Here is a 21,624-nt window from a genome sequence, read left to right as displayed (position 1 = left end):
TCAAATTAACAAAGATCAAACACAAAGAACGAATATTAAAAGCAACAAGGGAAAAGCAGCAAATAACACACAAGGGGATTCCCATAAGGATAACAGCTGATCTTTCAACAGAAACTCTTTAGGCCAGGAGGGAATGGCAAGACATACTTAAAGTGATGAAAGAAAATAACCTACAGCCCAGATTACTGTACCCAGCAAGGATCTCATTCAAATATGAAGGAGAAATCAAAAGCTTTACAGACAAGCAAAAGCTGAGAGAATTCAACATCACCAAACCAGCTCTCCAACAAATGCTAAAGGATCTTCTCTAGACAGGAAACACAGAAAGGGTGTATAAACTCGAACCCAAAGCAATAAAGAAAATGGCAGGGGGATCATACTTATCAATAATTACCTTAAACGTAAATGGGTTGAATGCCCCAACCAAAAGACAAAGGCTGGCTGAATGGATACAAAAACAAGAACCCCATATATGTTGTCTACAAGAGACCCACCTCAAAACGAGGGACACATACAGACTGAAAGTGAAGGGCTGGAAAAAGATATTCCATGCAAATAGAGACCAAAAGAAAGCAGGGGTAGCAATACTCATATCAGATAAAACAGACTTTAAAACAAAGGCTGTGAAAAGAGACAAGGAAAGAAACCACATAATGATCAAAGGATCAATTCAATAAGAAGATATAACAATTATAAATATTTATGCACCCAACATAGGAGCACCACAATATGTAAGACAATTACTAACAAGTATGAAAGGGGAAATTAACAATAATGCAATAATAGTGGGAGATTTTAATACCCCACTTACATCTATGGATAGATCAACTAAACAGAAAATTAACAAGGAAACACAAACTTTAAATGATACAATAGACCAGTTAGACCTATTAGATATCTATAGGACATTTCACCCCAAAACAATGAATTTAACCTTTTTCTCAAGCACACACGGAACCTTTTCCAGGATAGATCACATCCTGGGCCATAAATCTAGCCTTGGTAAATTCAAAAAAATTGAAATCATTCCAACATCTTTTCTGACCACAATGCAGTAAGATTAGATCTCAATTACGGGAGAAAAACCATTAAAAATGCCAACATATGGAGGCTGAACAACACGCTGCTAAATAATGAACAAATCATAGAAGAAATCAAAATATGCATAGAAATGAATGAAAATGAAAACACAACAACCCAAAACCTCTGGGACACTGTAAAAGCAGTGCCAAGGGGTAAGTTCATACCAATACAGGCACACCTCAAGAAACAAGAAAAAAGTCAACTAAATAACGTAACCCTACATCTAAAGAAACTAGAAAAGGAAGAAATGAGGAACCCCAGGGTTAGTAGAAGGAAAGAAATCGTAAAAATTAAGGCAGAGATAAATGCAAAAGAAACCAAAGAGACCATAGCAAAAATCAACAAAGCCAAAAGCTGGTTCTTTGAGAAGGTAAATAAGATTGACAAACCACTAGCCAGACTCATCAAGAAACAAAGGGAAAAGAACCAAATCAATAAAATTAGAAATGAAAATGGAGAGATCACAGCCAACAACACAGAAATACAAAGGATTATTAGAGAATACTATCAGCAATTATATGGCAATAAAATGAATAACCTGGAAGAAATGGACAAATTCCTAGAAAAGTACAACTTTCCAAAACTGAACCAGGAAGAAAGAGAAAATCTGAATAGACCCATCACAAGCACGGAACTAGAGGCTGTAATCAGAAATCTTCCAGCAAACAAAAGCCCAGGTCCAGACGGCTTCACAGCTGAATTCTTCCAAAAATTTAGAGAAGAGCTAACACCTATTCTACTCAAACTCTTCCAGAAAATTGCCGACGAAGGGAAACTTTCAAACTCATTCTATGAGGCCACCATCACACTAATCCCAAAACCTGGTAAAGATCCCACAAAAAAAGAAAACTACAAGCCAATATCACTGATGAACATAGATGCAAAAATCCTTAACAAAATTCTAGCAATCAGAATCCAACAACACATTAAGAAGATCATACATCATGACCAAGTGGGCTTTATCCCAGGAATGCAAGGATTCTTCAATATCCGCAAATCAATCAATGTAATACACCACATTAACAAACTGAAAAATAAAAATCATATGATTATCTCAATAGATGCAGAGAAAGCCTTCGACAAAATTCAACATCCATTCATGATAAAAACTCTCCAGAAAGTGGGAATAGAAGGGACATATCTCAACATAATAAAAGCTATATATGACAAACCCACAGCAAACATTATCCTCAATGGTGAAAAACTGAAAGCATTTCCCCTAAAGTCAGGAACAAGACAAGGATGCCCACTCTCACCACTACTATTCAACATAGTTTTGGAAGTTTTGGCCACAGCAATCAGAGCAGAAAAAGACATAAAAGGAATACAAATTGGAAAAGAAGTAAAACTTTCACTGTTCGCTGACGACATGATCCTCTACACAGAAAGCCCTAAAGACTCTACCAGAAAACTACTAGAGCTAATCAATGAATACAGTAAAGTTTCAGGATATAAAATCAACACACAGAAATCCCTTGCATTCCTATACACTAATAATGAGAAAATAGAAAGAGAAATTAAGGAAACTATTCCATTCACTGTTACAATGAAAAGAATTAAATACTTAGAAATATATCTACCTAAGGAAATAAAAGACTTGTACATAGAAAACTATAAAACACTAGTGAAGGTAATCAAAGAGGACACGAATAGATGGAGAAATATACCGTGTTCGTGGATTGGAAGAATAAATATTGTAAAAATGAGTATACTACCCAAAGTAATTTATACATTCAATGCAATCTCTATCAAGCTACCAACGATATTTTTCACAGAACTAGAACAAATAATCTCACAATTTGTATGGAAAAACAGAAAACCTCGAATAGCCAAAGCAATCTTGAGGAAGAAAAATGGAAGTGGACGAATTAACCTGCCGGACTTCAGGCTCTACTACAAAGCCACAGTCTTCAAGACAGTATGGTACTGGCATAAAGACAGAAATATAGATCAATGGAACAAAATAGAAAGCCCAGAGATAAATCCATGCACCTATGGACACCTTATCCTTGACAAAGGAGGCAAGAATATAAAATGGAGAAAAGACAGTCTCTTTAACAAGTGGTGCTGGGAAAACTGGTCAGCCACTTGTAAAACAATGAAACTAGAACACTTCCTAACACCATACACAAAAATAAATTCAAAATGGATTAGAGAGCTAAATGTAAGACCAGAAACTATAAAACTCCTAGAGGAGAATGTAGGCAAAACACTCTCTGACATAAATCACAGCAGGATCCTCCATGACCCACCTCCCAGAATATTGGAAATAAAAGCAAAAATAAACAAATGGGACCTAATTAAAATCAAAAGCTTTTGCACAGCAAAGGAAACTATAAGCAAGGTGAAAAGACAGCCTTCAGAATGGGATAAAATAATAGCAAATGAAGCAACTGATAAAGGATTAATCTCCAAAATATACAAGCAGCTCCTGCAGCTCAATTCCAGAAAAATAAATGACCCAATCAGAAAATGGGCCAAAGAACTAAACAGACATTTCTCCAAAGAAGACATAAAGATGGCTAACAAACACATGAAAAAATGCTCAACATCCCTCATAATCAGAGAAATGCAAATCAAAACCACAATGAGATACCAGTTCACACCAGTCAGAATGGCTGCTATCCAAAAGTCTACATGCAATAAATGCTGGCGAGGGTGTGGAGAGAAGGGAACCCTCTTACACTGTTGGTGGGAATGCAAACTAGTAGAGCCACTATGGAGAACAGTGTGGAGATTCCTCAAAAAACTGGAAATAGAACTGCCATATGATCCAGCAATCACACTCCTGGACATACACACTGAGGAAACCAGAACTGAAAGAGTACACATGTACTCCAATGTTCATTGCAGCACTGTTTATAATAGCCAGGACATGGAAGCAACCTAGATGTCCATCTGCAGACGAATGGATAAGAAAGTTTTGGTACATATACACAATGGAGTATTACTCAGCCACTAAAAAGAATGCATTTGAACCAGTTCTAATGACGTGGATGAAACTGGAGCCTATTATACAGAGTGAAGTAAGCCAGAAGGAAAAACACCAATACAATATACTAACGCATACATATGGAATTTGCTGCTGCTGCTGCTGCTAAGTCACTTCAGTCGTGTCTGACTCTGTGTGACCCCATAGACGGAAGCCCACCAGGCTCCCCCTTCCTTGGGATTCTCCAGGCAAGAACACTGGAGTGGGTTGCCATTTCCTTCTCCAATGTGTTAAAGTGAAAAGCGAAAGTGAAGTCGCTCAGTCATGTCTGACCATTAGGGACCCCACGGACTGCAGCCTACCAGGCTCCTCCATCCAAGGGATTTTCTAGGCAAGAGTATTGGAGTGCCTTGCCATTGCCTTCTACGATACACGGAATTTAGAAAGATGCAAATGATAACCCTGTATACGAGACAGCAAAAGAGACACAGATGTATAGAACAGTCTTTTGGACTCTGTGGGAGAGGGTGAGGGTGGGATGGTTTGGGAGAATGGCATTGAAACATGTATATTATCATACGTGAAACTAATCGCCCGTTCAAGGTCGATGCATGTTACAGGATGCTCGGGGCTGGTATGCGGGGATGACACAGAGGGAGGATAAGGGGAGGAGGGAGGTGGGAGGGGGGTTTGGGAGGGCGAACCCTTGTACACCCGGGGTGGATTCATGTCAATGTATGGCAAAACCAACCAATATAATATTGTAAAATAATTAGCTTCCAATAAAAATAAAAATTAAAAAAATAAAAGGTAATTCCACTTAAAGTAAAATACTTTGTTCCCACAAAAAGAAAAAAAAAAAAGAAAACCACAATGAAATATCACCTCATACCTGTTAGAATGGCTAGTAACAGAAAGACAAAAAATAAGCAGTGGAGAAAAGATATGGAGAAAAATGAATTCTTGTGCACTGCTGGTAGAAATGTAAATTGGCACAACCACTATGAAAAACAGTAGTAAGATTCCTCAAATGATTAAATATAGAACTACCATATGACTCAACAATTCCATTTCTGGACTTTTATCCTAAGGAAACAAAAACACTGATTTGAAAAGACGTATTCATAGCAGCATTATTTACAGTCGACAAGAAATAGAGACAACCTAAGTGTGTTTACCAATGGATGAATGGAAGAAGAAAATGTGTTATATGTACACAATGGGCTATTATTCCACCATAAAAAGAATGAAACTTTGTCATTTTGGGAACATGGATGGACCATGAGGGCTTTATGTAAAGTGAGATAAGTCAGACCAAGAATAATACCACATAATCTCACTTATATGTGGAATCTAACAGAAAATAAAGCAAGAGTCTAAAGTAAAACAACTTAAACAGAATAGATTGGTGGTTTCCAGAGAAAAGGGATGGGTGGATGCAATGGGTGAAGGATGTGTAAAGGTAAAAACTACTAATTATAAAATAAATAAATCATGGGAATGTAATGTACAAAATCAGTTCAGTTCAGTCACTCAGTCGTGTCCGACTTTTGCGACCCCATGAATCACAGCACGCCAGGCCTCCCTGTCCATCACCAACTACCGGAGTTCACTCAAACTCATGTCCATCGAGTTGGTGATGCCATCCAGCCATCTCATTCTCTGTCGTCCCCTTCTCCTCCTGCCCCGAAACCCTCCCAGCATCAGAGTCTTTTCCAGTGAGTCAACTCGTCGCATGAGGTGGCCAAAGTATTGCAGTTTCAGCTTTAGCATCAGTCCTTCCAATGAACACCCAGGATTGATCTCCTTTAGAATGGACTGGTTGGATCTCCTTGCAGTCCAAGGGACTCTCAAGAGTTTTCTCCAGCACCGCAGTTCAAAAGCATCAATTCTTCGGCGATCAGCTTTCTTCACAGTCCAACTCTCACATCCATACATGACCACGGGAAAAACCATAGCCTTGACTAGACAACCTTTGTTGGCAAAGTAATGTCTCTGCTTTTTAATATGCTATCTAGGTTGCTCATAACTTGAGGAGTAAGCATCTTTTAATTTCATGGCTGCAATCAGCATCCGCAGTGATTTTGGAGCCCCCCAAAATAGTCTTGCACTGTTTCCACAGTTTTCCCATTATTGCCCATGCAGGGATGGGACCAGATGCCGTCTTCTGAACGTTCAGCTTCAAGCCAACTTTTTCACTCTCCTCTTTCACTTTCATCAAGAGGCTTTTGAGTTCCTCTTCACTTTCTGCCAAGGGTGGTGTCATCTGCATATCTGAGGTTTTTGATATTTCTCCCGGCAATCTTGATTCCAGCTTGTGCTTCATCCAGCCCAGCGTTTCTCATGATGTACTCTGCATATAAGTTAAATAAGCAGAGTGACAATATACAACCTTGACATACTCCTTTTCCTATTTGGAACCAGTCTGTTGTTCCATGTCCAGTTCTAACTGTTGCTTCCTGACCTGCATACAGGTTTCTGAAGAGGCAGGTCAGGTAGTCTGGTATTCCCATCTCTTTCAGAATTTTCCACACTTTATTGTGATCCACACAGTCAAAGGGTTTGGCATAGTCAATAAAGCAGAAACAGATGTTTTTCTGGAACTCTCTAGCTTTTTCCATGATCCAGCGGATATTGGCAATTTGATCTCTGGTGCCTCAGCCTTTTCTAAAACCTGCTTGAACATCTGGAAGTTCACAGTTCACGTATTGCTGAAGCCTGGCTTGGAGAATTTTGAGCATGACTTTACTAGCGTGTGAGATGAGTGCAATTGTGCAGTAGTTTGAGCATTCTTTGGCATTCCCTTTTTTTGGGATTTCCCAATTGCAAAGAAGACTGACCTTTTCCAGTCCTGTGGCCACGGCTGAGTTTTCCAAATTTGCTGGCATATTGAGTGCAGCACTTTCACAGCATCATCTTTCAGGATTTGAAATAGCTCAACTGGAATTCCATCACCTCCACTAGCTTTGTTCATAGTGATGATCTCTAAGGCCCACTTGACTTCACATTCCAAGATGTCTGGCTCTAGGTCAGTGATCACACCATTGTGATTATCTTGGTCATGAAGATCTTTTTTGTACAGTTCTTCTGTGTATTCTTGCCACCTCTTCTTAATATCTTCTACTTCTGTTAGGTCCATACCATTTCTGTCCTTTATTGAGCCCATCTTTGCATGAAATGTTCTCTTGGTATCTCTAATTTTCTTCAAGATATCTCTTGTCTTTCCTATTCTGTTGTTTTCCTCTATTTCTTTGCATTGATCACTGAGGAAGGCTTATCTCTCCTTGCTGTTTTTTGGAACTCTGCATTCAGATGCTTATATCTTTCCTTTTTTCCTTTGCTTTTTGCTTCTCTTCTTTTCACAGCTATTTGTAAGGCCTCCTCAGGCAGCCATTTTGCTTTTTTGCAATTCTTTTCCATGGGAATGGTCTTGGTCCCTGTCTCCTGTACAATGTCATGAACCTCCGTCCAGAGTTCATCAGGCACTCTATCTATCAGATCTAGTCCCTTAAATCTATTTCTCACTTCCACTGTATAATCATAAGGGATTTGATTGAGGTCATATCTAAATGGTCTAGTGGTTTTCCCTACTTTCTTCAATTTAAGTCTGAATTTGGCAATAAGGAGTTCATGATCTGAGCCACAGTCAGCTCCTGGTCTTGTTTTTGCTAACTGTATAGAGCCTCTCCATCTTTGGTTGCAAAGAATATAATCAATCTGATTTCAGTGTTGACCATCTGGTGATGTCCATGCGTAGAGTCTTTTCTTGTGTTGTTGAAAGAGGGTATTTGCTATGACCAGTGTGTTCTCTTGGCAAAACTCTATTAGCCTTTGCCCTGCTTCATTCCGTGCTCCAAGGCCAAATTTGCCTGTTACTCCAGGTGTTTTCTTGACTTCCTACTTTTGCATTCCAGTCCCCTAGAATGAAAAGGACATCTTTTTTGGGTGTTAGTTCTAAAAGATCTTGTAGGTCTTCACAGAACCGTTTAACTTCAGCTTCTTCAGGGTTACTGGTTGGGGCATAGGCTTGGATTACTGTAATACTGAATGGTTTGCCTTGGAAATGAACAGAGATCATTCTGTCATTTTTGAGATTGCATCCAAGTACTGCATTTTGGACTCTTTTGTTGACCATGATGGCTACTCCATTTCTTCTAAGGGATTCCTGCCCACAATAGTAGATATAATGGTCATCTGAGTTAAATTCACCCATTCCAGTCCAATTTAGTTCACTGATTCCTAGAATGTCTACGTTCACTCTTGCCATCTCCTGTCTGACCACTTCCAATTTGCCTTGATTCATGGACCTAACATTCCAGGTTCCTATGCAATATTACTCTTTACAGCAATGTACAGAATAGAGACTAGTTAATAATACTGTATTGCATATTTGAAAGTTTCTAATAGAATAGATCTTGAAAGTTCTCATAAAAAATTATAATTGTGAATGGTAACATGTTAACTAGACTTACTGTGGTGATCATTTTACAATACACACAAATACAGGATAATGATATTACACACCTGGAACCAATACAGTGTGTCAAATATGTCTCAACTAAAAATTTATAAGCATTAATTTTTTTCTAGATACAATGTCTACTTTTTGTGCACTTCCTGGGTAAATCTATCCTACTTCGGAAGCCACTGCTCTAATCTATGGTGGGAAACAGAGCACTTTCTAAGCTTCTTCTTTACTACTCAGGAGCATTTTCTACTTCTGAGATAACCGATAAATGAGTTATACAAGAGCACTTAAAATTCTCTGTTATAATAGCATCTATATGTTTGTTTGTTTTCTGCTTTCTTCACCAAAAGGTAAATTCTGTGAGAGTTTAGACTCTGTCCCTTTTATTCTCCACTGGTACCCACTGTATCCAGTACATTATCTAGGAATCGTTGTGTCACTGTGGTTTAACCTAGATGTGTGACTTCTAATTATGGATACCAGCACAGGGAAGCTGAACCAGCAAGTGTAAAGCACTATTTGTGAAGCTGATGGCATTTCCAGTATGTGCATATCACACTGGAAAGAACAGATGGTCATATATTCTGTCTCCTAGAAGGTTAATCCTCATTAATGTTTGAATACAAGAGTAGACCCTAAGAACCAAGTCCTATGATACTTGTACCCCTAATTTACTATGATTAGAATTTATTATTGAACTCTCAAAGAATGATCCGAGATCTTATTACCATGATTCTATTTTATCACAGGGGAAAAAAATGGCTTCCTTTAAAAAAAAAAAAGACAATGGAAACAGAACCTCAACCAACAAAATCTAACATTGTAGATCATAAATAAAGTTCTATGATCCTTAATAACACTTGGCTGTATGTATCAGGACAACACTGTATTCAGAAACCACAGTTAAATGCCATATGGTGAGGTCCTTTGATCCCTCCTTCATTTAGTGTTCTTAAACAGAGGACCTGAGAAGCCTGCCTTATAATAAAGCATTCTTCTTTGTGGTACTTAAAGATTTGTGTAGCAGAAAGACCTCCGTGCATTTCACTGGAAAGCTGATAAATTCCCACAAAATTATAATATTGCATATTTTACTGAAATACAACAGATTATTTAAAAACTATAATCCACACTACCATGATTTTAAAGTTAAATAACATAAGAATGATTTAAGAATTAAGAGTTTTTCTTTTTTTACCTTTAACCATTCTTGCTGGAGTTGATCCCATTCAGATAAAGAATCCCAGAGCAATTGTTTAAGCTTCAATTCAGCACTAACTTCTTCCAAAGCATCAAACTTGGACACTTCTACCTTTAAAAATATAATAAACAAAATGTACAATTTAATTTTCAGATGTAGATATGTTATCTTCCTATTAGTAACTTTTGTTTTCTCATTTGTTTCTATCTAAGAGAAACAAATGAAAAAAAACAAGTGACAAAACCCCACATAACAAAAAATTTCTATTTGAGGGACAAAATATAACTATTTATAAATCTTTCAGTTCAGTTCAGTTTAGTCGCTCAGTCGTGTCCAACTCTCCGCGACCCCATGAATCACAGCACACCAGGCCTCCCTGTCCATCACCAACTCCTTGAGTACACTCAAACTCATGTCCACAGAGTCGGTGATGCCATCCAGCCATCTCATTCTCCGTCATCCCCTTCTCCTCCCGCCCCCAACCTTTCCCAGCATCAGAGTCTTTTCCAGTGAGTCAACTCGTCGCATGAGGTGGCCAAAGTGTTGCAGTTTCAGCTTTAGCATCAGTCCTTCCAATGAACACCCAGGATTGATCTCCTTTAGAATGGACTGGTTAGATCTCCTCTGCAGTCCAAGGGACTTTCAAGAGTCTTCTCCAACACCACAGTTCAAAAGCATCAATTCGTCGTTGATCAGCTTTCTTCACAGTCCAACTCTCACATCCATAAATGACCACGGGAAAAACCATAGAACTTAGAATTTCTCAAAAGACACAAACATTACAGAGGTTTAAGGCCATTTTCTCTTATGTTGGAGCATATCTGAATGGTTTTTCACATAGACAGATGAGTCCTCAGAGGCATCGATATCTTTTCAGTTCAGTTCAGTTCAGTTGCTCAGTCACGTCTGACTCTTTGCAACCCCACGGACTGCAGCACACCAGGCCTCCCTGCCCATCACCAACTCCCGCAGTTTACTCAAACCCATGTCCATTGAGTTGGTGATGCCATCCAACTATCTCATCCATTGTTTTCCCCTTCTCCTCCCGCCTTCAATCTTTCCCAGCATCAAGGTCTTTTCAAATGAGTCAGCTCTTTGCATCAGGTGGCCAAAGTACTGGAGCTTCAGCTTCAACATCAGTCCTTCCAATGAATACTCAGGGCTGATTTCCTTTAGGATGGACTGGTTGGATATCCTTGCAGTCCAAGGGACTCTCAAGAGTCTTCTCCAATACCACAGTTCAAAGCATCAATTTTTCGGTGCTCAGTTTTCTTTATAGTCCAACTCTCACATCCATATATGACTACTGGAAAAACCATAGCTTTGACTAGACGGACCTTTGTTGGGAAAGTAATGTCTCTGCTTTTTAGTATGTGGTCTAGTTTGGTCATAACTTTTCTTCCAAGGAGCAAGTATCTTTTAATTTCATGGCTGCAGTCACCAGTTGCAGTGATTTTGTAGCCCCCCAAAATAAAGTCTTTCACTGTTTCCCCATCAATTTGCCATGAAGTGATGGGACTGGATGCCATAATCTTAGTTTTCTGAATGTTGAGTTTTAAGTCAACTTTTTCATTCTCCTCTTTTGCTTTCATCAAGAGGCTCTTTAGTACTTCTTCACTTTCTGCAATAAGGGTGGTGTCATCTGCGTGCCTGAGGTTATTGATATTTCTCCCAGCAATCTTGATTCCAGCTTGTGCTTCTTCCAGCCCAGCATTTCTCATGATGTATTCTGCATATAAGTTAAATAAGCAGGGTAACAATATACAGCCTTGACGTACCCCTTTCCCGATTTGGAACCAGTCTGCTGTTCTATGTCCATTTCTAATCGTTGCTTCCTGACCTGCATACAGATTTCTCAAGAGGCATGTCAGGTGGTTTGGTATTCCCATCTCTTTCAGAATTTTCCACAGTTTGTTGTGACCCACACAGTTAAAGGCTTTGGAGTAGTCAATAAAGCAGAGGTAGATGTTTTTTTCTGGAACTCTCTTGCTTTTATGATGATCCAGTGGATATTGGATCCTATATCCTTTAGGGCTTATATGTAGATGATGGAAGAGGGATGATAGAAGATGGAGAGAATTTTTGTGTGGTAGTTGGTGGAGGGGATGGGGAGATTTAAGATGGAGATTACATTCTGGTTTCTCACCTATTTCTAACCTAATGGACTGATTATGAACCCTATAGAGAGAAAGGTTCCAAGAAAATCTAAAGAAGCTGTTTTCAAGCTTGTTTTCTTGTTGCACAGAAACTATGAACCTTGAGATAAGCCAGGATTTCAAACATTCCACAGAAGAGCAGTAAAATACACACTCTTATCAAGAGCAGTCAGAACATTCCCCAGGATAAATCATCTGACAGGGCACAAAACAAGTCTTAACAAGTTTAAGAAGATTGAAATCATACTAAGTTATTTCTTTTAGCCACAGTGGTATGAAACTAGAAATCAACAACAGTAGGAAAAGTGGAAAATTTACAAATGTGTGCAAGCTAAACAACACAGTCCTGAACAACCAATGGGTTAAAGAGGAAATTGAAGGGAAATAAAAAAATGTTGAAACAAATGAAAGTGGAAACAGCACACTATAACCTATGATATGCTGCAAAAGCAGTTCTGAGACGTGAGTTTATAGTTGTAAATGGATATATTAAGAAATTAGAAAGATCTCAAATAACATAACTTTACACATCAAGGAGCTAGAAAAAAGAGAACAAGTTAAGCCCAACATTGTCAGAAGAAAGGAAGTAAGTTCAGAGTGGAAATAAATAAAATAGGGATCAGAAAAATAATAGAAAAGATCAATGAAACTAAAAGCATTTTTTTGAAAAGATAAATCTTTAGCTAGAAGAAGAAAAAAAGAGAGGTGACTCAAATAAAATCAGAAATGAAAAAGGATACATTACAACTTACACCACAGAAATATATATGATCTTATGCCTTCATGCATGCTCAGTCATGTCCAACTCATTGTGACATGTCCAACTGTAGCCCACCAGTCTCCTCTGTCCATGTGGTTTCCCAGGTAAGAATACTGGAGTGGGTTGCCATTTCCTTCTCGAGGGGATCTTCCTGAGCCAGGGGTTGAACCCATGTCTCCTGCATTGGCAGGAGGATTCTTTACCACCGAACCACATAGGAAGCCATATCATAGGAGATTACTATGAAAAACTAACTGTATACCAACAAACTGGATAACTTAGAAGCAGTGCATAAATTCCTAGAAACACATAACCTATTAAGACTGAATCAGGAAGGAATAGAAAATCTGAACAGAAAAATAAGGAGTAAATAGATCAAATCAGAAATCATAAACCTCCCAGCACAGAAAAGCCCAGGACCAGATGACTTCGCTGGTGAATTCTACCAAACATCTATGGTAGGGGTGGGGGGAAGAATTAATGCCAATCTTTCTCAAACCTTTCCAGAACATTAAAGAGCAGGTAACACTTCCCAACTCATTTTACAAGGCCAGCATTACCCTGACAATAGGGATCTGGCCTTGTCTTCATTAAAAATTAGAAATGATTTCCTCCACCTTTTAGGCCTTCACTCCTGTCCTGCTAATAACCAAGAGCTGGAGAGGAAGGTTGGATATGAGGTCATCCTATGCTGTGCTGTGCTTAGTCACTCAGTCACATTCGACTCTTTGTGACCCCATGGACTATAGTCCCCCAGGCTCCTCTGTCCATGGGAATTCTCTAGGCAAAAATACTGGAGTAGGTTGCCATGCCCTCCTCCAGGGGATCTTCCCAACACAGGATTGAACCCAGGTCTCCCACAGTACAGGCAGTTTCTTTACCATCTGAGCCACCAGGGAAGCCTGAGGTCATCCTAAAGAATCATAAAATATAGATATGGAGCCTGGAAGGAGGGAGACACACTTCTATTTCACACTCTGGTTCAAGCTACATTATTCTTCCTGACCCAAAGAAGTGCTTACCTGGTATAGCTTTTTATCAGATAATGTTTCATTCATAGTTCCCTTCCTATTGCACACTTTCCTGTCTTATAGGTCGGCTAATTCAGTCTGGGAACAACTTTGAACCATAATTCTCTCACGCACAAACCTCCTGCCTCAAGTATTATGTCAGTTGCCCTTTCTAGTGACCAGGTTATTATTTTGTAGGTTGCTCCACCAAGCCTCAGGTCTGGAGTGGAGACCTGGAGGGCTCAGGTCTCTGAGCCCTCAGACCACTTTCTGGTCATCCATTTGGGGCTCTGGAAGAAATGGATGCATCTCCATGTGACGTCCAGGCACTTCTTTGAAATTTGGAGGAGACTATTAACACTCCCTCATTGCCGGTGGCCTCTGGTTTTGGTCCCAGGAATTTTTCCTATTTGCTTTTCTTTTTGTTCTCTCTAATAGCTATTCTGATACTTTAGCTCCAACACTTTGGCTACGTGATAAGAAGAGCCTACTCACTGGAAAAGACCCTGATGCTGGGAAAGACTGAAGACAAAAGAAGGGGGTGACAAAGGATGATATAGTTATATGGCATTACTGACTCAATGGACATGAATCTGAGCAGGAGATAGTGGAGGACAGAGGAGCCTGGCATGCTGCAGTCCATGGTGTCACAAAGGGCTGGACATGACCTAGTGACTGGACAACAACAACAATATCTGTTCAGAGCACTTATAACTCACTCATTTCTTTTCATTTTGGGGGGGCATATCATTTAGCTTTTTAATTTTGGGGGAATCCATCTTTTCCCTGGCTTAGTCAAATTCTCTTCTTTCATAAAACTGGAACATCAAAACCAGAGTAAATGAGACAATATTGATGGAATCAATAATATACACATGAATGAATGTAAAAGAAGCTAGAATATTAAGAAAGAATCAAGGGGTTTCAATTGATTACATTTAAAAATCCACATGCATTTTAACATAGAAACTACAGTTCCTGGTCTGAGTATTTGCCTATAATTCACAATTACTTTTTAATAAACAAATATATTTTGTCTCTTATGTATCTTAATCTTTAAACACTTCAAAGGCAGAGAATATCCCATATTTTGTATTTCAGATTATTCCAGTACAGTGTCTAAACGTTGAGTATTATTGAAAATCAGTGTGCATCAATGTCACTTCTGTGCACACACAAAGATATATTTTATAGTTCTATATTTTAGGAACAGATGTGTAGCGCTGTCATTACCTTAAAATTCTTCTGATAGGATTTATATTGAAACGCGCGTTTTTGAAGATCATCCAGAACTAACAGCAGCTCACTCAACATGACCTTGGTTTTCTCTTGGTCAGCATTAATGTCCAAAATCTGTGGATCCTATAAAATTAAGATAGCTTTTGATTAGACATTCCTAATTTTTGATGTACGCCATCAAATTACATGAATAAACATTTTCAAAACATATTTTTGGTAATTCCCTTTTCACTCTAATTTTTAGAAAATACATGAAAATGGTTGCTTTTCTTGAATTTTAAAACAATGCCGATACATTGTAAAAAGTACAGAAATGTATAAGGATGTACTATGGGGATAATATTGTTTTTAAGGAGCACCTGATGCATTTTCCTTCATCTTCTTTCCTATATTACATTTTTTTTCAACTAACAAGACTTCAGTTAAGGAGAGGTGAGTGCAATATGAAAAAGAATGAAGGGAATATAAGGAAAATTATCATTTTAATGTAAAGGAATGATTACAATTTACAACAAAGGTAAGATACTATTTGATTGAAGTTCATAAATAAGCAAAAGCAATTTATGGCTTTAGAATTCAGGGTACTGGTTGATTTTGGAAAGGAAGGAAAGGTTAGTGACTAGAGGGCACCCTAAGGATACCAAGAGCAATAGCTCTTGACTTGAGCAGTAGACATATGGATGTGTTCACTTTCTGAGAACTCACTGAGTTGTACAGTTGTTACAGTTATGTACAGCTTTCTCTTGCAAAATACAAAAATATTTCAGTACAAAAGTAAAAGCAATGCAAAGTCTTTTAGACTAAAAGTTGACATATGGTAAGTACATAATAAATGTTAGTTACTTTTAGCCATGTCAACACACATAAATGCATGTTGTAATCTTCAACGTTGGTATTGCATTCCTTTGAGTGGAAGTACCTCAACACATTTATTATTCTGTTGAAGGATACTGAGTTTTTCCCATTTTTTTCTGATTTGATCATAAGTTTATATGGCTTTGGTCTTCCCTAGTGGCTCAGCTGGTAAAGAATCCGTCTGCAATGTGGGAGACCTGGGTTCGACCCCTGGGTTGGGATGATCCCCTGGAGAAGGGAATGGCTACCCACTACAGTATTCTGGCCTGGAGAATTCCATGGACTGTGTAGTCCATGGGGTCACAAAGAGTCAGACACAACTGAGCAACTTTCACTTCACTTTATATTGCTTTAAACTTGTGGGATAAGATTTAGTCAATGTTAATAATTAAAGAGTAGATCATTATTATTTGATTTATTTTCACATTTGCTTCAGTTAAGAATTATCCAGATGTCTATTCTAAGTTCTTAAAAAATTCCTTTTATATCTTTAGGATAGTAAAATTTGTGCAAGTTAATCAAACATTCTTTATCACTTATTAATTTATACTCTGCCTCTTTCTAAGAGGGAATTTTCTAACATGTGACTAAAAAAACTCTAAAATTGTGACAATAGCTATAAAATATGCTGCTGCTGCTGCTAAGTCACTTCAGTCGTGTCCGACTCTGTGTGACCCCATAGACGGAAGCCCACCAGGCTCCCCCATCCCTGGGACTCTCCAGGCAAGAACACTGGAGTGGGTTGCCATTTCCTTCTCCAATGTGTGAAAGTGAAAAGTGAAAGTGAAGTCGCTCAGTCGTGTCCGACCCTTAGCGACCCCACGGACTGCAGCCTACCAGGCTCCTCCATCCCTGGGATTTTCTAGGCAAGAGTACTGGAGTGGCTTGCCATTGCCTTTTCTGATAAAATATGCTAATAGGATGTAAAAACACTAATTTCAAAATAATAAATAGAAGCCAGGAAGAAGAGAATTCACTGCTATTGAACTGAGTTTTCCCCACTTTTTTCTGATTTGACCATAAGACTTAAAAAATTTTTTATTTAATTGGAGGACAATTGCTTTACAATTTTATGATGGTTTTTGCCATACATCAACAAGAATCAGTCATGGATATATATGTGTCCCCCTAACCTGAAACCCCTCCCAACTCCCTCCCCACCCCATCCCTCTAGGTTGTACCAGAGCACCAACTTTGGGTGCCCTGTTTCATGCATCAAACTTGCACTGGTCTTCTATTTTACATATAGTAATATACATGGGAAAGGAGTACATCAAGGCTGTATACTGTCACCCTGCTTATTTAACTTCTATGCAGAGTACATCATGAGAAATGCTAGGCTGGATGAAATGCAAGCTGAAATCAAGATCGCCGGGAGAACTATCAATAAACTCAGATATGCAGATGACATCACTCTTATGTCAGAAAGTGAAGAGAATCTAAAGAACCTCTTGATGAAAGTGAAAGAGATGAATGAAAAAGCTGGTTTAAAACTCAACATTCAAAAAACAAAGGTCACGGCATTAGGTCGCACCCATTCATGGCAAATATATGGGGAAACAATGGAAACAGTGACACACTTTATTTTCTTGGGCTCCAAAATCACTGCAGATGGTGACTGCAGCCATGAAATTAAAAGATGCTTGCTCCTTGGAAGAAAAGCTATGACCAACCTAGACAGGATATTAAAAAGCAGAGACATTACTTTGCCAACAAAGGTCTATCTAGTCAAAGCTATGGTTTTTTCCAGTGAAAGAGGAGAGTGAAAAGGTTGGCTTGAAGCTCAACATTCAGAAAACGAAGATCATGGCATCTGGTCCCATCACTTCATGGGAAATAGATGGAAAAACAATGGAAACAGTGTCAGACTTAATTTTTTTGGGCTCCAAAATCACTGCAGATGCTGATTGCAGCCATGAAATTAAAAGACACTTACTCCTTGGAAGGAAAGTTATGACCAACCTAGATAGCATATTAAAAAGCAGAGACATTACTTTGCCAACCAAGGTCCGTCTAGTCAAGGCTATGGTTTTTCCAGTGGTCATGTATGGATGTGAGAGCTGGACTATGAAGAAAGCTGATCGCCGAAGAATTGATGCTTTTGAACTGTGGTGCTGGAGAAGACTCTTGAGAGTCCCTTGGACTGCAAGGAGATCCAACCAGTCCATTCTAAGGGAGATCGATTCTGGGTGTTCATTGGAAGGACTGATGCTAAAGCTGAAACTCCAATACTTTGGCCACCTCATGCGACGAGTTGACTCACTGGAAAAGGCTCTGATGCTGGGAAAGGTTGGGGGTGGGAGGAGAAGGGGACGACCAAGGATGAGGTGGCTGGATGGCATCACCGACTCTGTGGACATGACTTTGAGTGAACTCTGGGAGTTGGTGATGGACAGGGAGGCCTGGTGTGCTGTGATTCATGGGGTCGCGGCGAGTCGGACACGACTGAGTGACTGAACTGAACTGAACTCAACTGAACTGAATGTATGGATGTGAGAGCTGGACCATAAAGAAAGCTGAGCATCGAAGAATTGATGCTTTTGAACTGTGGCACTGGAGAAGACTCTTGAAGAGTCCCTTGGACTGCAAAGAGATCCAACCAGTCCATCCTAAAGGAAATCAGTCCTGAATATTCATTGGAGGACTGATGCTAAAGCTGAAGCTTCAATAGTTTGGCCATGTGATGCAAAGAACTGACTCATTTGAAAAGACCCTAATGCTGGGAAAGATTGAAGGAGAGAGGAGAAGGGGATGACAGAGGATAAGATGGCTGGATGACATCACCAACTCAATGGACATGAATTTAAGCAAGATTTAGGAGTTGGTGATGGACAGAGAAGCCTGGTGATAGACAGGGAAGCAGTCAATGGGGTCACAAAGAGTTGTACATGACTGAGGAACTGAACTGAACTGAACTGAATGTACATGTTTCAATGCTATTCTCTCAAATCATCCCACCTTTGCCTTTTCCCACTGAGTCCGAACAAGTCTATTCTTTACATCTGTGTCTCCTTTGCTGCCCTGAATGTAGGATCATCGTTATGTCTTTCTAAATTTCATATATATGCATTAATACACAGTATTTGTCATTCTCTTTCTGACTTGACTCTCTGTAATAGGCTCCAGTTTCACCCACCTCATTAGAATTGACTAAAATGTATTCTTTTTTATAGCTGAGTAATATTCCATTTTGTACTTTTGATCATAAGTACTGAAGCAATACATACATACATTAGTTGCAGTGGCCTGGAATTTATTCAGTACCTCAGAGAGTTTCAGAAACACTAAATTTTAAGTGGCTGCTCAAAGACATTGTTAATTGATTAGAATGAAGCATAAACGAAATGAAAGTTAAACCAGATTAAAATGAAATATGCTTTCTAAACGGTTTATTAAAATGTAATAGCCTTTATATAGACTATTTTAAAAATTCTGCTTCAGCTTACCTGTGCTAGCATCTTTACTTCATTCACTTCATTGCTTAGATCTTCAAGATCTCTACCCAAATGCAGACAAAATTGCTTAATGCTTGTTTCTCTGTCACCCACAGATTTATCAATGGCATTCCGAACAGCAACGATGGATGGCTTCATAGTTGCAAAAACGGCAAAGTCTTCAGGAGGTGTGGGAACCTGATACTGTTCAATGAGCTTGTACATCTGAACCACAACATTCCCTTCATCTTCAAGGCTTTCGATCTAAATGGAAACATCAGTTGCTCATTAAATAAATCAGTGTCCTGTTATACCTGTTAAAAGTGACTGGTAGGAGACAGTCGCTGTGTATCACGCTGTAAAGAGCCAGCGCACAGAGGAGTGCATTGAATGCAGATCAGATAGGCTGGAGCTGGCTGGATGACAAATACAGTCATTACTACAATGCAGACAATAAGGCCTAGGAGGTAAACTGTTCAGAACTGAGCATGGTTCATATTACTCTTCTAAGTATTTACCTTCTCTCTCTCTCTCTTGTTCCCTAGTAAATTAAATAGTAGTGCTCAATTGCTTTGGTTGTGTCTGACCCTTTTGCAACTCCTTAGACTGCAGCCCACCAGGCTCCTCTGTCCATGGAATTTTCCAGGTAAGAATACTAGAGTGGGTTGCCATTTCCTCCTCCAAGGGATCTTCCCAACCCAGAGATCGAACCCGCATCTCTTATGTCTCCTGCCTTGGGAAGCAGGTGCACAAGCATCACCTGGTAAGCCCCAGATTAAACAGTGCCAATATTTAAAGTTTTCAGAAATGGCAGGTGCTGTGAGGATGCTCAACCGTCACATCTGAGATTCCAGGCATGCGTGCTGAGCAGTGACTGTCCCAGGGCAGCCCCTGGGGTGTACGGACCATGTAGATTGTAGATTCTGTAGAATCTGTGTAGATTCAGAACCCTGATCGATGGTGAGCATCATGCTACCCTCTAATAAAGGCTTTCACTACCACTATTGCTGCTGCTGCTGCTAAGTCGCTTCAGTCGTGTCCAACTCTGTACGACCCCATAGATGGCAGCCGACCAGGCTCCGCCATCCCTGGGATTCTCCAGGCAAGAATACTGGAGTGGGCTGCCATTTCCTTCTCCAATGTGTGAAAGTGAAAAGTGAAAGTGAAGTTGCTCAGTCGTGTCCAACTAGTAGCGACCCCATGGACTGCAGCCCACCAGGGTCCTCTGTCCCTGCGATTTTCTAGGCAAGAGTACTGGAGTGGCTTGCCATTGCCTTCTCCGCTATTATTGACTCCTAAACATTTCTGCTCTGATGCCCTTACCTCAGTGGACAGTGTTTCTCCTAATTTTCTGGCAAGGTCTCCCCAGTTTGAAGGGAACCCTCCTTGCCACCACTCTGCCACAAGGTTATAGAGGAAGCATCCAGGTTCTATAACTTGACCCATCTCCTGGTGACAACTTAACCAAGGAGCATCAAATTGGGACAGAGTGAATCCAGCTCAGTCTGACCTTTCTCTTGACCTTGGGAAGAGTTAGACTGTATCTGTGGGCAGAGGCCATTTGCTTTCATGGGGTAACAAAACAGGTCCTAAACAGGAGAAGAAAACTGTGGAGAGGCTTTAGAGAGATGGTTCTCAACCTTGAGCTGCGTCTCAGTCACCCCAGCAATACTACACTACTGTACTCTGTACAGTATGGAACAGCAAAGTACACAAAAGCACAACCACTTACAGAGGATGCACACATGTGACAATGTATGCCAGACATGTGAACTAACTTACCGTGATTGGACATGCAAACACACATTCACATCTTTGAAAATTCGCAAGTTGAAAGTTCACATGTAAAGGATGTACTGTAGAATTGTAATCTAGATATTAGTCATAATGGAAGTCATGATCCTTCTTAATCTATATTTGCATAATAGTCAGAAAACTTACTAGCAGGGATGAAAGAAATCCAAGTTAAACTAGCTTAAGTAGGCAAGTGGGTTAGGGAGACAACAGCAGATATAGAGACTCTTCTTGCCTGTTCGCTCAATGCCAGCCCCTATATGCCAGCTGTTGTAGTGCACTTTTCAAGGCACTGTACTGTAAGATTAAAAATGTTTTCTTTGTTTTTTATGCATTATTTGTGTGAGAGGTATTATAAACCTATTAGAGTATAGTACTGTATAGCTGATTGTGTTAGTTGGGTACCTAGGCTCACTTGGTTGGACTTAGGAAAAAATCGGACTTACAAATGCACTCTCAGAACAGAACTCGTTTGAATTTAGGGGACTTGCTGTATTATCATTCATTACAAATAAGAATTGCAATAAACTGGGGTTGAGAGCATTGGCTTTGTTGTCAGAGAACCAAATTTGAATTCCAGATGTACTGCATACAATTCTGTGATCTTGGACACAGTGACCTATATTGGTCCTCATTTGCTTATCTGCAAAATAAGAATAAAAATTATTGATACTTCTTTCTGGTGACTGCAG

At 39.5% G+C, this 21,624-nt stretch overlaps 1 protein-coding gene across 1 annotated transcript in view; it reads right to left on the bottom strand.

Annotated features, from left to right (window-relative positions):
* The window catches only part of DNAH6 (dynein axonemal heavy chain 6), a 301,941-nt gene that overhangs the window by 220,801 nt on the left and 59,516 nt on the right, over positions 1–21,624 (bottom strand). The window contains exons 14-16 of the mRNA XM_055400589.2: positions 19,151–19,402; positions 14,844–14,972; positions 9,682–9,795 (exon numbers count right to left, since the gene is read on the bottom strand). Of these exons, the coding sequence (XP_055256564.2) occupies positions 9,682–9,795; positions 14,844–14,972; positions 19,151–19,402 (495 nt within the window). The remainder of the gene's footprint in view (positions 1–9,681; positions 9,796–14,843; positions 14,973–19,150; positions 19,403–21,624) is intronic.

This window comes from Moschus berezovskii, chromosome 11 (genome assembly GCF_049115385.1).
Source record: "Moschus berezovskii isolate FMDL1 chromosome 11, NW_MosBer_1.0, whole genome shotgun sequence".
Classification (NCBI taxonomy): domain Eukaryota; kingdom Metazoa; phylum Chordata; class Mammalia; order Artiodactyla; family Moschidae; genus Moschus; species Moschus berezovskii.
Note: the sequence above shows the minus strand (reverse complement) of the source record. Positions and strands in the feature narration are given on the sequence as shown.